The sequence below is a fragment of the Molothrus ater genome, chromosome 3 (genome assembly GCF_012460135.2).
Source record: "Molothrus ater isolate BHLD 08-10-18 breed brown headed cowbird chromosome 3, BPBGC_Mater_1.1, whole genome shotgun sequence".
Taxonomy (NCBI): domain Eukaryota; kingdom Metazoa; phylum Chordata; class Aves; order Passeriformes; family Icteridae; genus Molothrus; species Molothrus ater.
The window spans coordinates 90,771,398-90,784,911 of NC_050480.2; the positions used below are offsets into that span (position 1 = coordinate 90,771,398).

A 13,514-nucleotide genomic window follows, 5' to 3' on the forward strand; every position below is an offset into this window, starting at 1 on the left:
ATGCTCTCCATTGCTTGGGATTATGTAGGGGAGAGAAAGAAAGTTTGCCAACTGGTGACCCTACTGCCCAAGTGAATTGGAGTCCTGTAGACTCACGTAGTTTAGGTTTGCAAGGAGCAGTAACAAAATATCCTGTCTGCTTTTGAGGTAGAATATCTGTCATGACTGAATGACTTCAACAGTTGGAGGAAAATTTCTAGTCTGGAGATAAGGAAGAAATCATTAACAATGATTCCTCTGAGAGAAAGTAAAAGATGAGTATTTTAATTTCAGATAATGCTTAGTCTAGTAGTTAAACTTGTAAGTTTTTTTTGCTTAGGTCTTCCAGTTTTAAGCCTCAGCCCTACAGTTAGATCTGTGTTTTGTACTCTTTGTCTTGCATGAAGTTGTCTCCATGAGTTTTGCTAGGGCTGTGTCTGGCATCACAGAGGTTTTGGGCATGCAGTTGCAGTGTGCAGTTTCCAGCTGTGTCTCAAAAATAGGTGATAGCTTGTAGAAGGTAATTGCTGGCTGCCAAACTGGAGTCAGTAGGTAACAGGGGATGTAGTGAATCACAGATCCTGAGGGATATAGAGGATAGTGGAAAGCTTGCTGCCCCATTGTTTATGATTTAACTGCTTAACATAATTTCATGCATTCTTCTGTGCAAGATTACATATTCTTAATGTGAGGTGCAGTTGCTTCAGTAGAAACTAATGTCATTCCTTGTGTTCTTTCTCGCTGTTGAGGAGGTCTTAATGAGTGCCTGAATGCACTCTTCTGCCTCCTGGCTCTGTAGAAGCTCTAGGAGGTGTGCTGGAGCTTGCCAATTAAAACAACCTCTGGGATGACAGAGTATCTGTTTCTGATGATGCCTCTTTTTGCTGATGTGACTGGGTTCAGTGTGCTCGACATGTTACCTGTAGTTGAAGAATTCAATAGTACTTACTTCTCTAACTCAGAGGTAATGAACAGTGACAATTAACTTAAAAACCTGCAAGCAGTAAAGTCACATGATGTTGTGCACCCTGCCTTCATCTGGGATAAAGATGGAACAATGTTTGGTCATAGCTCAGGACAGAATTGTTGGAAAACTGTTGTTTTTGGATGAAAGAGTTAGACCACTGTTGCTATCAGCATGTACTAGTATAATCTCAGTTTGGGATTTTTGTTGTTGTTGTTGTTTTGGTTTCTTTTTTTTGATTGTGGAATGTAAGCACTGAACTTCCTGTTTGTCACAACCATGGCCTGCAGCCTGGTGGTCTGAGAACTTGGCCATGCTGCAAACTTTTTATCATACTTGTAGCACCTAACACCTTCCTTTTGTCTCTCCTACAGACTTGATCCAAGCAACTAATGAAACAAATGTGAATATCCCTCAGATGGCTGATACGCTTTTTGAGCGAGCGACGAATAGTAGCTGGGTGGTTGTGTTCAAAGCCTTAGTCACCACACATCATCTAATGGTCCATGGCAATGAGGTAAGTGTGAACAGCTCTCTCAAGGCCATGTTGGCACTGAACACACTCCAAGCCAAAAGTGTTAGTAGTGCAGAGGCATCTTGTCTGAACCAGAAAGGACCTGGGAAAAAAGGGCAAGAATGATTCTTGATGAAGAGAAAACTTACTGTTAGCAGCAGAGTCAGACTGTTTACTGTCTTTCCATTTACAAAACCATAACATAAGACCAAGATGCAGCCTGTACCAGAATGCTGACAATTTATACACTCAGTCTGAAAACAGCTACACAGGATTAAATACTACCTGGGTAGTATTTGACTAAGGTAAAATTTGATTGTTTGGCATGTGTAAACTGCCATCCAAATAGCCTTCTCTGCATGAGGGTTAAAATCTTCCTAGAGCTGTAAATTTATCTTGATAGCCTTTTAGATGAAGTTAACCTTGCTTTTTATTGACCTGTATAGACAGGTATGTCTGCATAAAAAGAGACAGCACATTTAAAGAACTTCAGTATGACTGTGAAACCATTCCTCCCTGGCTGTATATAAAGTGTTTTCATGCAATGAACTTCTCACAGTGTAAATTCTTACTCCTATTTTTCCATTCCAAGTTTTGGTCAATGTTCTCATCTGATTTCTCTAACTGTTTCAGGCTGTTAGTCCCTGTGTTTGATGAGGGGCTTTGCTTGTTATTAAAACAGGCCCTCAGCTTGGCTGAAACTGAGGGCTTCTGGATTGAGAAGTCTGGGACTAGCCTGGATATGTGCTTTGTAAGCAGATAAATCTTGAGCTCCCTCAAATCCCTGAGAATTTAACATTTTTTATTGCTCCTTTCGCAATATATTTTATGTTTTGCACATAATCTATTTTTTTATATATAGAGTAGCATATTTACTAGAGATTCTGACTAAAAGTCATTAATCTGAATGGACAAAACGTTTTGGGGAAGGTGTTGCAGGCTAAGACAAGAACAGTGGTGTCACGTTGTATGCTGAAAGTAGGCTTGGTAATCTTGCTGCTAGAAGGTAAAAAGCCTTCTAGCCTTTGATAAGAAAAATTACTTTGTGTTTCAGAGATTTATTCAGTACCTGGCATCTAGAAACACATTGTTCAATCTCAGCAATTTTCTGGACAAAAGTGGATCTCATGGTAAGCCAACTTATGTATATAATCTTAACAAGATTTTAAATAAGATACTATTGTTAATTTGCTCCTAAATTCGTAAGATATAAATAAGATAAAAATGCACTATTGAAGCCTTTTTATAAGTACTTAATAAATACAGGAGCACAAATGAACTGCTGAACAACTTCAGAACAATTTTTCTCATTTCCTGCAATATTTTTACTCAAAAGGTGAAACTGTACAAATCCTTTAAGTGCTGGTTGAAATCTGGGCTGGGTCAGCCATCTCCTTAACTCTTATGGGTGTTAAAAGTTGAAATTGATAACTTTTCATTTAGTTTTTTTGGATTTTACTCAGTCTTAAATAGTAATTTGGTTGCTTGGGGACACTGCTTTTTAGGCATGATCTATAACTTCTTAATGGTAGGGCTGTTGGCACCAAAAGAACTGGTTGGTTTTGATTTGATTTGAGTAATAAATTTAGAAAGTCTAGGCAGGAATGAAAGACTTTTCCCCTCTGAATATTACAAAGCCTGCTTTTCTACTTTTCCCTCTGGAATTATTAGAGAATTTTCCTGTGCCCCCAATTAGCAGAAGAAAAGCTTGTTTCATGGTAGAAAAGAAAAGAGTAAAAATAGAATTCTTCAGCTGTCAGAGAATACTTGTAAATTGTATGCAGACTACAGACATGGTACAATAATGGGCAAATTCAAAGCAATGCCACATTATTTCATCTCTTGATGTAGACATGGGACACCAAAAAAACTTTAGCATCTTTTAGATGTGGTAACAGAAGGAACAAAGCTAAACAAATACTGAGTGTGTTCATCTAAGCTAAACACGATATATGTGTATATATATATGCTCAAAGACACTGGTGTTTGGCAACAATTATTTTGTTAAATGCATCCATTTGTATTTTTCACTACTTTCTTTAAACTTAGATTGCCATTTCATAGATAATGCACAGTGTATCATAGATAATGAGGCATCAGATTTGGTAGTGTTATGTTTGAATTGGCAGGGATACTTAATGATGAAAGATATTAAGGGAAAATATAATCAGGGACTAAATTGAGGGGTGTGGATTGTTAGAAAGGTAGCAAAAAGGGGCCTGAATTGAAAAGGAAGATGAGTTGCCTTCTGCACACATTTCTGTGCCTTAGAGGAAGAAACTCTGGAGGATAGCTGTAATACTAACTGCTCAGGTGTCACAGGCTTGAAAGTCACTGAAGTTTAAGGCACCTTGTACAGTATTGTGTGCCTTGAGTGTTTCTGGTGTAACAGTTCAAGGAAGGCAGTAATCTCTGGGGATGTCATCATGATTTCTTTGTTCTGGTAAACCAAGTCAGGGGGATTTTGAAGGTCCATGTAAGAGTCAGAGTGGCTAACATACATGAAACATCAAGAGTGTTTAAGTTGAACTTGAGCTTTGTCCTGGAAGTCATGTACCAAATTCAAGTTCAGTAAAAACTTTTTGTTAAATTGATATTTTCCCCCTGTTAATAGAAGGGTAACGTTTTGGCCACCAAGTAATGTTACCCCATAACTATGTGGGAGCCTCTAGCAGGTTTCCCCTGGAACCATGCCACTGGTGTATAGTATGATCTGTTGGAAACAGAGGACAGTGGTAGATTGTTTTGGTGTGCCACTACTGATTTTTGTTCAGAAGCTGAAAGATGTCTTGTAATGACTGTTCTGTATGTGAAATTGCACAGTGTAACAGAAACCATGTAATCTTGGGGTCTGTTGGCTGTATCTTATCATTTACTAAAGAATTTCTGACAAGCATGAAAATTAAATAATAAAATGTGAAACTTTTTTTTTTGCAGGTTATGACATGTCCACCTTTATAAGGCGTTATAGTAGATACTTGAATGAAAAAGCATTTTCCTACAGACAAATGGCATTTGACTTTGCAAGAGTGAAGAAAGGGTAAGCAAAGTTTAGATATGTAAATTATTAAGGTTGTCTGACCCATGAAATTCTTAATTTTGGCATTACACTTAGTTTAATTTCTCAGTGACTTTGTTATATGTTTTGTGTAGCTACAATGAAAAAACTTATTTTTAAAGTATTTGTAATTGGTTAAAAATTGTCTAAAGAGGAGAGGAAAGACTGGATAGTAAGACAAATATTGAAGACCAAAGTAAGGTGTCTTGTGAAACTGGGAGCACCTAATGCTAGGTTTAAATCTTAGCCTAATTAAACTTTGCTGCAGTGAGACTGAGTTTAGGATTTGGAGAAGGAAACACTCTGAAACGACATTTAGGATGTTTCATTACTCTCCAGACACTTTCCCTAGGAGAGATGGCTGATTGCAAACAAATCCTGAAGTGAACACCTGAAGGCATTAGCAGGCAACAGAGCAAGCAGTTTTAAACAGAACAGAATAAGCTTGTAAATTGCTGGCTTTATTTCCCACAAGAACTGTATTAAAAAAAAAAAAAATTACCCAACACAGAGTCATGTGTTGGTATTTATGAGGACATTTTTCTGGTCTCTGACTCCTCTAACTGGGACTTTAAGAGCTCTAGATGCTCTCTTGAAGCACTGTTGACACAGCAAGTGGCTTAACACCCCCTGAAGGTGCAGCTTGATGGAGGGCATACTAAAGATGCTCCTGCTAATCATGAATTGCATACAGGATCCTTCTGGCAGTTCTGGTGTGTTCTGCAGCTTGGGATTCTGACCTGTTAATGCAGGCATCACTTCCAGGCTGTTCCCTTCTGCTTCTCAAACAGCCAGGAAGTCTAGGGTCTACCACAGCAGCTTTGCTGTGTAGCTGGAAGCCATTCCCTTAGTGGGGACCATACAAGTTCACTCTTGAACATTTGATGTTAAATAAAGTTAAGTTTGGGCTGCTGGGGATCCTACTGTTCCTGCCTTGCTCTAAATTCCTGGAAAGGCTTTCTATGCCTGTTATTTCTGGTGCTTAGAACAAGGTGCTGCCTCAGAATATAGCATAAAACAAGTAAGAATAGTGATATGCATTTCCAGTCTGCATATATATACACCTGTCTGCAGCCAGAACAGTACAATGCATAATGATGTTTGTGCAGATTTGTCATAATCAGAGATAAAGATGATCATGCTTGATGACTGCTTTAAGACTATGGATGACACTTAAGGAATGCTACGCATTCATGGACATGTCAGCAATGAGCTGTCATTAGTTATTCATAATAAACTTGGTGCGCAAAGTATATCAATTCTCTAGGTACTTCTGTGACAGTATTTCTAGTTAGTCATTTAAGCTCCCAGTGTCATCTTTCCATAATGAGATCAATCTCTTGCATTCATCACCCTAACACAAAACCTTTCCTCATTTGCTGTCAGGAAGGGTGGCTGGGTAAAGGATTTTTCATGCCGGCTCTCGTGATGACATGAGACGCAGGAGAATCAGACTGTGGTTTTGAAATGGTTTGAAATGAGGTATAGGTGTTTCAAGCATAAATTTTAGACAACAGATCAGTTTGGTGGAAGGGAAAGAGGAAACAGCATGGATTCTAATCTGTATTCCCTCTTGCAGAGCTGAAGGTGTAATGAGAACAATGGCTCCTGAAAAGCTGCTGAAGAGTATGCCAATATTACAGGAACAAATTGATGCACTACTTGAATTTGATGTATGTATTGAAGCTGACACAGTATTAACCCTGGGCAGTGACTCATAAATGATGCATTATAATGAACACCTTTCACCTTGTAGGTAATGCTTTACTCATCATCCCTTAGTGAGGGCCAAAAAATCCCCTTTTCAGTGTCCCACTGAGGTATCGTGGCCAAGGATGGCCCTTGCCCATATGCATGAAATGTAAAGATTGCACTTTTGGTTTTGTGGAGAAAGAACTTGGAGTTTCATCTTCTGTATCAGTGAGGGGGAAGAAATGGACAAAGCAGGAGACTGAACACTATTTTCTGTCTCTTGGCAACCAGCTTCTTTTAGGGGGGGAGGAAAAACCCCATTAAAATACCATATGTACAATGTTTGGCTTCCTCAAAATCATCATCTGGTTTTCAGCTGTGGACTAAATTGGCTAATTGGTTTAATCTAGACTGTTCATAGAAATAAGTGTGTATAATATATTTATCATGCTATGAATGCTGGTGGGATTGTTTATCTGACCTAAGGATAAAAACAGGAATCAGTTGTTGTAGAAACCACAGTGTAACATTTCAAAGAGGTTTTTGAAGGAATTAGTTCTCTTGTTGGTGGGCAGCAAGATACATTTTGAGGTGGAAGGAAGAGCCCACTACAGCTCTCAGAGGAAAGGCTTTGAAGTACGTCTCATTGTGCTTTCCATTCCTTAAATGGCATAGGAATTGTGATAGTGCTCTCAGAAGAGCAGATATTTTTACGGAAAGAAAGACCTTTCAATAAATAAGCACATATTTTCTTCCCAAGTTAATGTGAGAAAGGATCTTGACATCATTAGTCCAAATACATTATCTCATAGACGATTAAGTTTTTGTTGAGCTCTGCTGTAAACTGACATCTTTTGTCCATTACATTAAAACTGTAAACAGCATCTCTGCCTTCCTCTTCTTCATGACAAGTGAAGGAGACAAGACTAAGATGTTTGCTGTTGACGTGGATACTCCTCTGCTATAGTGGATTGTTTTGGAGTGGTGGAGAAAGCAATCCTTGATCTGCTAACCAAAATTCTCTTCAGTGTCTTAGCATGAAAACTTCAGTGCTCGATTCTGTCTATAACAGCACCAAATACCTGATGTAAGCCAAAATGTTTGCATTTGACACCTGTTTTGTTAATAACTGATATTTTATTTGTAGGTTCATCCAAATGAACTGACAAATGGTGTCATAAATGCTGCATTCATGCTTCTGTTTAAAGATCTCATCAAACTTTTTGCTTGCTACAATGATGGGGTTATTAACTTACTAGGTAAGTAACCTGGCTTTTATCTCACGTACCATACGTGAGTGAAGAATGACTTTTAGATCTGCTGCAGTTTTCATTAAAGCTACATTTTTCTTGACTCTTCTAGTCTGAAATGAGAGAAAAATTTAAGCTGTACCCTCTTACATTAGTATTTATCTGAAGCTGGATCATCGCATGTCCTTAAAAAAAAGATACTTTAAAGACAGTGACCATATCTGTGCTTAAAGAAATGTACAGTGCTGTGTGAGCATGTGTAATATGCTGTGCAAAGTTAGAAGCTTTTGCATTTTTAAGATACCCACATTCTTCTGTTATATATCACAGAATCAATTAGGTTTGAAAAGACCCCTGAGACTGTTGAGTCCAGCCTGTGACTGTTCACCACGTTATCACCTAGACCATGGCACTAAGAGCCACATCCAGTTTCTCCTTAAACACCTCCAGGGTTGGTGACTCCACCACCTCCCTGGGCAGCCCCTTCCAATGTCCGGTCACTCTTTCTGTGAAGGAATTCCTCCTAATGTCCAACCTAAGCCTTCCTGGCACAGCTTATGGCTGTGTCTTCTTGCTGGTAGCCTGGGAGAAGAGACCAACCTTCACCTGGCTATAACCTCCCTTTAGGTAGCTGTAGAGAGTGACAACATTATGTGATAGCCTTGTATGAAGTTATATACTCCTGAATAACATTTCTGATCTGCCTGAAAGCATGACTGCCAAAGCTGAATCCCCTCCACAATCCTACCTACCATCAGCCTACAAAGTGTAAAGGAGGCTCTGAGCATGTTCAAGCACGTTCTGAAGCTCAGGCAGTCTGTTGTGATCACCAGCATGACACAATGGGTTAGGCCTAAAAATTCAGTTGGAATTTCACTGTCTACTGCTACTTGAAGTGTAAGTTTGGGTTGAAACATGTGGCAGCTGTGTTTAATAATGGACATAAATGGACTTTAGGGACTACTTAAGTGAAAAAAATACAGTTCTTTGGAGTGAAGACAATTTGGAAAGGACATATATTAGTATGTGTTTATGTATCCTTAATTATTTTGAATTTTAAGTTGAGTAGCTGCTTCACCTGCTTACTTCTCGGTCTTTAAAAAAGTGACATCACAAACAATGCTATGGCTAGCTGAGGTTCAATTTTATGGCCTGTGTAATTCTTCAGCAGCTCAGCAAGCCCAACTTCTAAACTTATACTAGGCAAGAGATGCCACTAGATTAATGTCCAAGTAGTAAATGTAAATGTTAATGTAGTGTCATATTCTTGATACACGATTTTTGTGAAAACAAGACTTGCTGATATAAGACCTAATGTAAGACATCTTAACTGAAATTTACCACATTATTTCTTTAGAGAAATTTTTTGAAATGAAAAAGGGACAATGTAAAGATGCTCTTGAAATCTACAAACGATTTCTAACTCGAATGACCAGAGTATCAGAGTTTCTTAAAGTTGCAGAGGTAAGTGGCTTTGGGTCTTCTGGAGGCCAGCACTTAGTATTTGTGATTATTTTTTGTTTGCTTGTTTGTTTGTTTGTTAGCACCAATGTAAAATATTAATTGCACTTTTTAAGCATCTGTCTCAAAGGACCTTGGATCCATTGGATCTGGATCTTGGATCTGCTTCTTCAGGTCTTGTAGTTAAGCCTGCTTAGGACTTCTACATGTCTCTATGGTGCAGCCAAACTCAACTTTCCTGCTAAAATTAAGAGATGACATAACTTCAAATGTTCCAATATTTTTGAGAAATGCTGTGGTAAAAGCATACTTCTAGGACAGGGTTGAACATTAGAGAAAGATACAGTAATTGGGAATAGAAGCAGGCAGATTTTTTAAGTCTGTTCTTTTAGTCTTTGCAGCCAGCATTAAGTTAACTGTAATGTGAGATTGTCCTGGTTTTGCTCCTTGTTATCATCCTCTTATGTGGATAATAGGAATATTACATGGTTAATTAACTCCTTTGCTGGATTCTCATTTGTGGTGGTTGGCTCTTTGGCACAGGGTGCACATTTTCCATGTTTCATACTTCATTATGATGGACAGTAGTAATGAGCTGAATAAAAAGTTTGTTTCTTTGCTAATTGACTTATCTATGGAGAAGCCTGATAGACTCCTTAATGGCTTGTAGTTTCAGATATGAATATTGAACTTGAGGGAGTAAAGTACTTTAGAGACACATGTCAGCTTTTTGGACAGGGGTTACAGTGACTCTACTTCAAGACTACCAGGTGAAGTGGGGCTTGCTCTTCTTCTGCAAAAGCTGAGCTAGCAGTCACTCTGAAGAACCACAGTGTGAAGCAACAGGGCTATTAATAGAAGATTGCAGACTGAGACCTTAATTTGCTCTCCTCTGAGACAACAGTATATGACCAGTGTATTTCAGTATAGAGTATGAGGTCCATGTGTGTGAAATCAAGCTCCATTTTCTTATCCTTTTATTTTAAATGGATATTTAATTTGTGGGGGGAAAAAAAAGTGCTGCAGGTTGTTGTAGGTAGCTACTGGAAAGATGGACATGTCCTTTCTAACTTTGTGGTATTTTTCTAAAGACAGGATGCCTTATAGTTGAAGAGCAGTTCTACTCAAAATTATTGCCTGCTGCAGTGGAATAATGCATTTAGATTTTACCTTTACTCTTTTATCTCCACAGCAAGTTGGAATTGACAAAGGTGATATCCCTGATCTTACACAGGTAAGATTCTCTTGTAGTCTTTTTGCATTTGTGTAATAAATAAAAGTTCTGTAATTAGGAAAGCACACCAGGAATGCAAATGTTGGTGAAGTCCTAGCACCTAACATGGTGTAGCTGCTGTCCATTTTAAGGATCATTTGCAAATTGGCCTGGGTGCCTGGCTTTGTGTTTAATGTGAAGAGGATATTTACTTAGAGGAGGAGATCCATGCTGAAGAGCTCACCTGTGGCAGATTTGATGCCAGTAAAACTGGAACATAAGAGCAACCCAAACTACTTAGCAGTGCACACCCCAACTGTTCACATAGTTTTTGTTAATGCAGTTTTTGATAGCCTCTTGAAAGCCTGGTTTAAATCAATATCAGAATAGTGTCTCTCTCAGTTAAGCACCACTTAAAAATTCTGAAAGTGAGACATCGTGAGAAGGTGGGGATTGTTAATCTTTGTGGATTTCATACAATGGGGCTATGAAGTCAGGCCACCCTTTCAGCAGACAAAAGCAGTGTGTGCAGTATCAGACCTAATCTTGAAATAGCTGATGCAGTGTTTTCCCCTAACTCTGTACCTCAGGGGCTCCTTTTTAACACAGTGGAGTCAGTGATGAACTAAGTCCTTAAACCAGGAGAAATCACCTGGAAACCAGTTAATGAAATATACTTTATAAATTTCTGTGGCACTTCTATCTGCTTCTGCTTGTGTTGCACCAGCCTGTTCTGTGTCATTAGTCAGTGCTGCACTTGCTCAGCAGCACCTTAGTTACTGCTACCCTCCACCCCATGAGCCAGCACTTTAGAATAGAACAGTTCTTTTGGAAGGAAGGGGGTCTCCAATGATCATCTCATCCAATTTCCTGACCACTTCAGTCTCTGCTCAGGTAGTCCCACACAGCTGTACTCTCCCAAAGGCAGCTGGGGACTCACTTGCTAAGGCTAGCCTGAGGCATGCTGTATAGCCTATGGATGAGACCTTGACAGAGTATTTCAGAGAGAAATAAATAAAAAGTGAATAATAAAACTGAATTTCAGCTGACAATTGGTACATAATTCTATGTAGTATCAATGGTACACCTATATTCCTATAGCAAGCCATGGCAATAGTTGGTAGTGTTCTGCAAGAAGTTGTTTGTGTTGACACTGCCTGTGTACGTACATTGTAAAGCTAGACAAGTGGTGCCAATAGTGTAATTTGAGTTGATAGTTTTCATCTTTGGACTTTATTATTTGCCTGCAAAATTTTGGAGGCTGAGAAGGCATCTTAGCAGCTAAAAATCCTGGCTTATTTTTATTTACTGGCATTTCCTAAAGTATGACAGTTTTGCCCCTAGTAGCTAGTGGGGAACCCATATCTAAGGTTCCAGCACAATGCTGATAGGTTATCTAATGTTAAAGCAGTATCTAGAAGAAATTAAGAGATGTTCAATGTTGAAAATTCGGTACCAGATAGTATTTCCTTTCCAAGTTGTTGCATCTGAGTAGAAATTTTCTGAAGCTTCTTCTCTGAGTTCTGTTTGATAGATAAGTTTTATATTACCTTGCTGTAATATAAAACAGCAAGATAATATAAAAGAAACATTTGACTACTGTACTGGAAAGTTATATAAATATAGCTTTGAATATACTGGAATATAGCTTAATTTAATATATATATTAAATATAGCTTTTGAATATACTGGAAAGCTATCTAAAATGTCTAGACATAACTGGTAACAGTCTGCAAACTTTTTCTTTAACATTTCTTTTTAAACATAGCTTTTAAACGTGTTAAAGTCTCACAACTGTATCTTACAATATAGCCTCTTTGAATACGTGAAAGTCTGAATCTCTCTGCATTTTTTAGTTTGTTTTACTTTTTAGTTTTTGCTGGAGAATTCTTATAACTAGGTCACTTGTGTTTAACCAATTATTATTATGCCCAAATGAATTAAAAGTTAATAAATATGCCTGTAAAAGCAGCAAGGTCAAGATGTCTCTTCATTGCTTATATATGTAGGATGTATTTAAACTCAATCTGTCATTTAAGATTATTTTGAGCGTTTTAAATTTCTGGATGTGTTAAGTTACTGGGTTTAATGCTGAAATCAATATGCAGGCACTGTGCATTGTACAGCTGTGCATTGGTACTAGCAGGTGCTATGCATCCTGAAAGATTCAGCCAGCCAGCTGGTTTTTCAGTGTAGGAGCAGAGGAATGCCTGCTTCCAAGCATCACAAACTGACTTGTTTGATAATTATGTCTGCCCTGAAATTAAAGATGTTATTTATGAAAAACATCATAGGTATTGCTGTTAGGAATTGTGGTTGATCTGAAAGAGACTGGTAAAGAGAATTCCCTGTTTAGAGACTGATGAACTGATGAACTTTTAACCCTGATGAAACATTCAATTATTATATGCTGCTGTGTCTCTCAAGGGTTTCTTCCCTGCTTGTTGATCTTATCCAGGCTCTATTTTTATACCGGAATAGCTAAGCCCTAGTAGTTGCATTTACAACTACTTTTTCTATCTCCCATTGTAACAGCAAGTGCCTGTGGGTATTGGCGGCTGACCACAAAAAGGTTGCTTAAAATAAAACACAAGATCAGGGACGCCTGAAAAAGCCTAGTTTTTTATAGATATCTAAAATAGAAATCTTTCTGCAGTTAAGGCTAGCTGCACAGTAACCTCTGCCAGGGTACCATTTTGAGAACAGCTATAAGGTTTTGTGATGTTGGGAGTCTTGAGCCAAAGGTAGCTCCTTCTGGGGGCATTGGAAAGGACTTTGTTTTGTTTAGGCTGCAAATGCTCTCTAACCTTCTGGTCATGAAAGGGGCGTTGAGGGATCGCACTACAAGCAAAACTAAGTGTGACCTTGAATCTTAAAATCAGCTCTGTGGATGCTGTGCTGTTGTCCATGTTTAACACTGATTTAAAGCATGATGAGCAGCACATCCTGGATTTAGGCTTCAGGTGCTGCATAGTGGAGGTAACATTTTCTCTCTGCAAATTTGGATGCAGTAATACATTTTTAAAAACTGGCTTTGCCTGAATACTTCTAGCATGGAAATCCACTGTTTCCACACTGATGTAAATAAAGTAACTGCATGAATGGACTTCAGGGAAGTTGGTGCTGGATTTCAAGCTGTGGTTAGATTGCTGCAATACTTTGAGGTGTGTATCTTTGTTTTCACTTTCAAGGCTCCCAGCAGTCTCATGGAGACCCTTGAGCAACATCTAAACTCACTGGAAGGAAAAAAACCTGGCAACAAGTAGGTATATATGTTGTACCATGTATCTAGGCATAATGGAGAAAGTGTGAGATTACTTGATGTTTAGGTTTGCTTCCCCCAACCTCCTTTTGTCACTTAGCTAGAGAATAAGACAAGGCTT

At 38.5% G+C, this 13,514-nt stretch overlaps 1 protein-coding gene across 1 annotated transcript in view; it reads left to right on the top strand.

Annotated features, from left to right (window-relative positions):
- The window catches only part of SNAP91 (synaptosome associated protein 91), a 63,370-nt gene that overhangs the window by 17,776 nt on the left and 32,080 nt on the right, over window positions 1-13,514 (top strand). Inside the window, exons 3-10 of the mRNA XM_036379313.2 lie at window positions 1,318-1,460; window positions 2,512-2,587; window positions 4,395-4,497; window positions 6,095-6,188; window positions 7,355-7,466; window positions 8,815-8,921; window positions 10,111-10,152; window positions 13,323-13,393. Of these exons, the coding sequence (XP_036235206.1) occupies window positions 1,318-1,460; window positions 2,512-2,587; window positions 4,395-4,497; window positions 6,095-6,188; window positions 7,355-7,466; window positions 8,815-8,921; window positions 10,111-10,152; window positions 13,323-13,393 (748 nt within the window). The remainder of the gene's footprint in view (window positions 1-1,317; window positions 1,461-2,511; window positions 2,588-4,394; window positions 4,498-6,094; window positions 6,189-7,354; window positions 7,467-8,814; window positions 8,922-10,110; window positions 10,153-13,322; window positions 13,394-13,514) is intronic.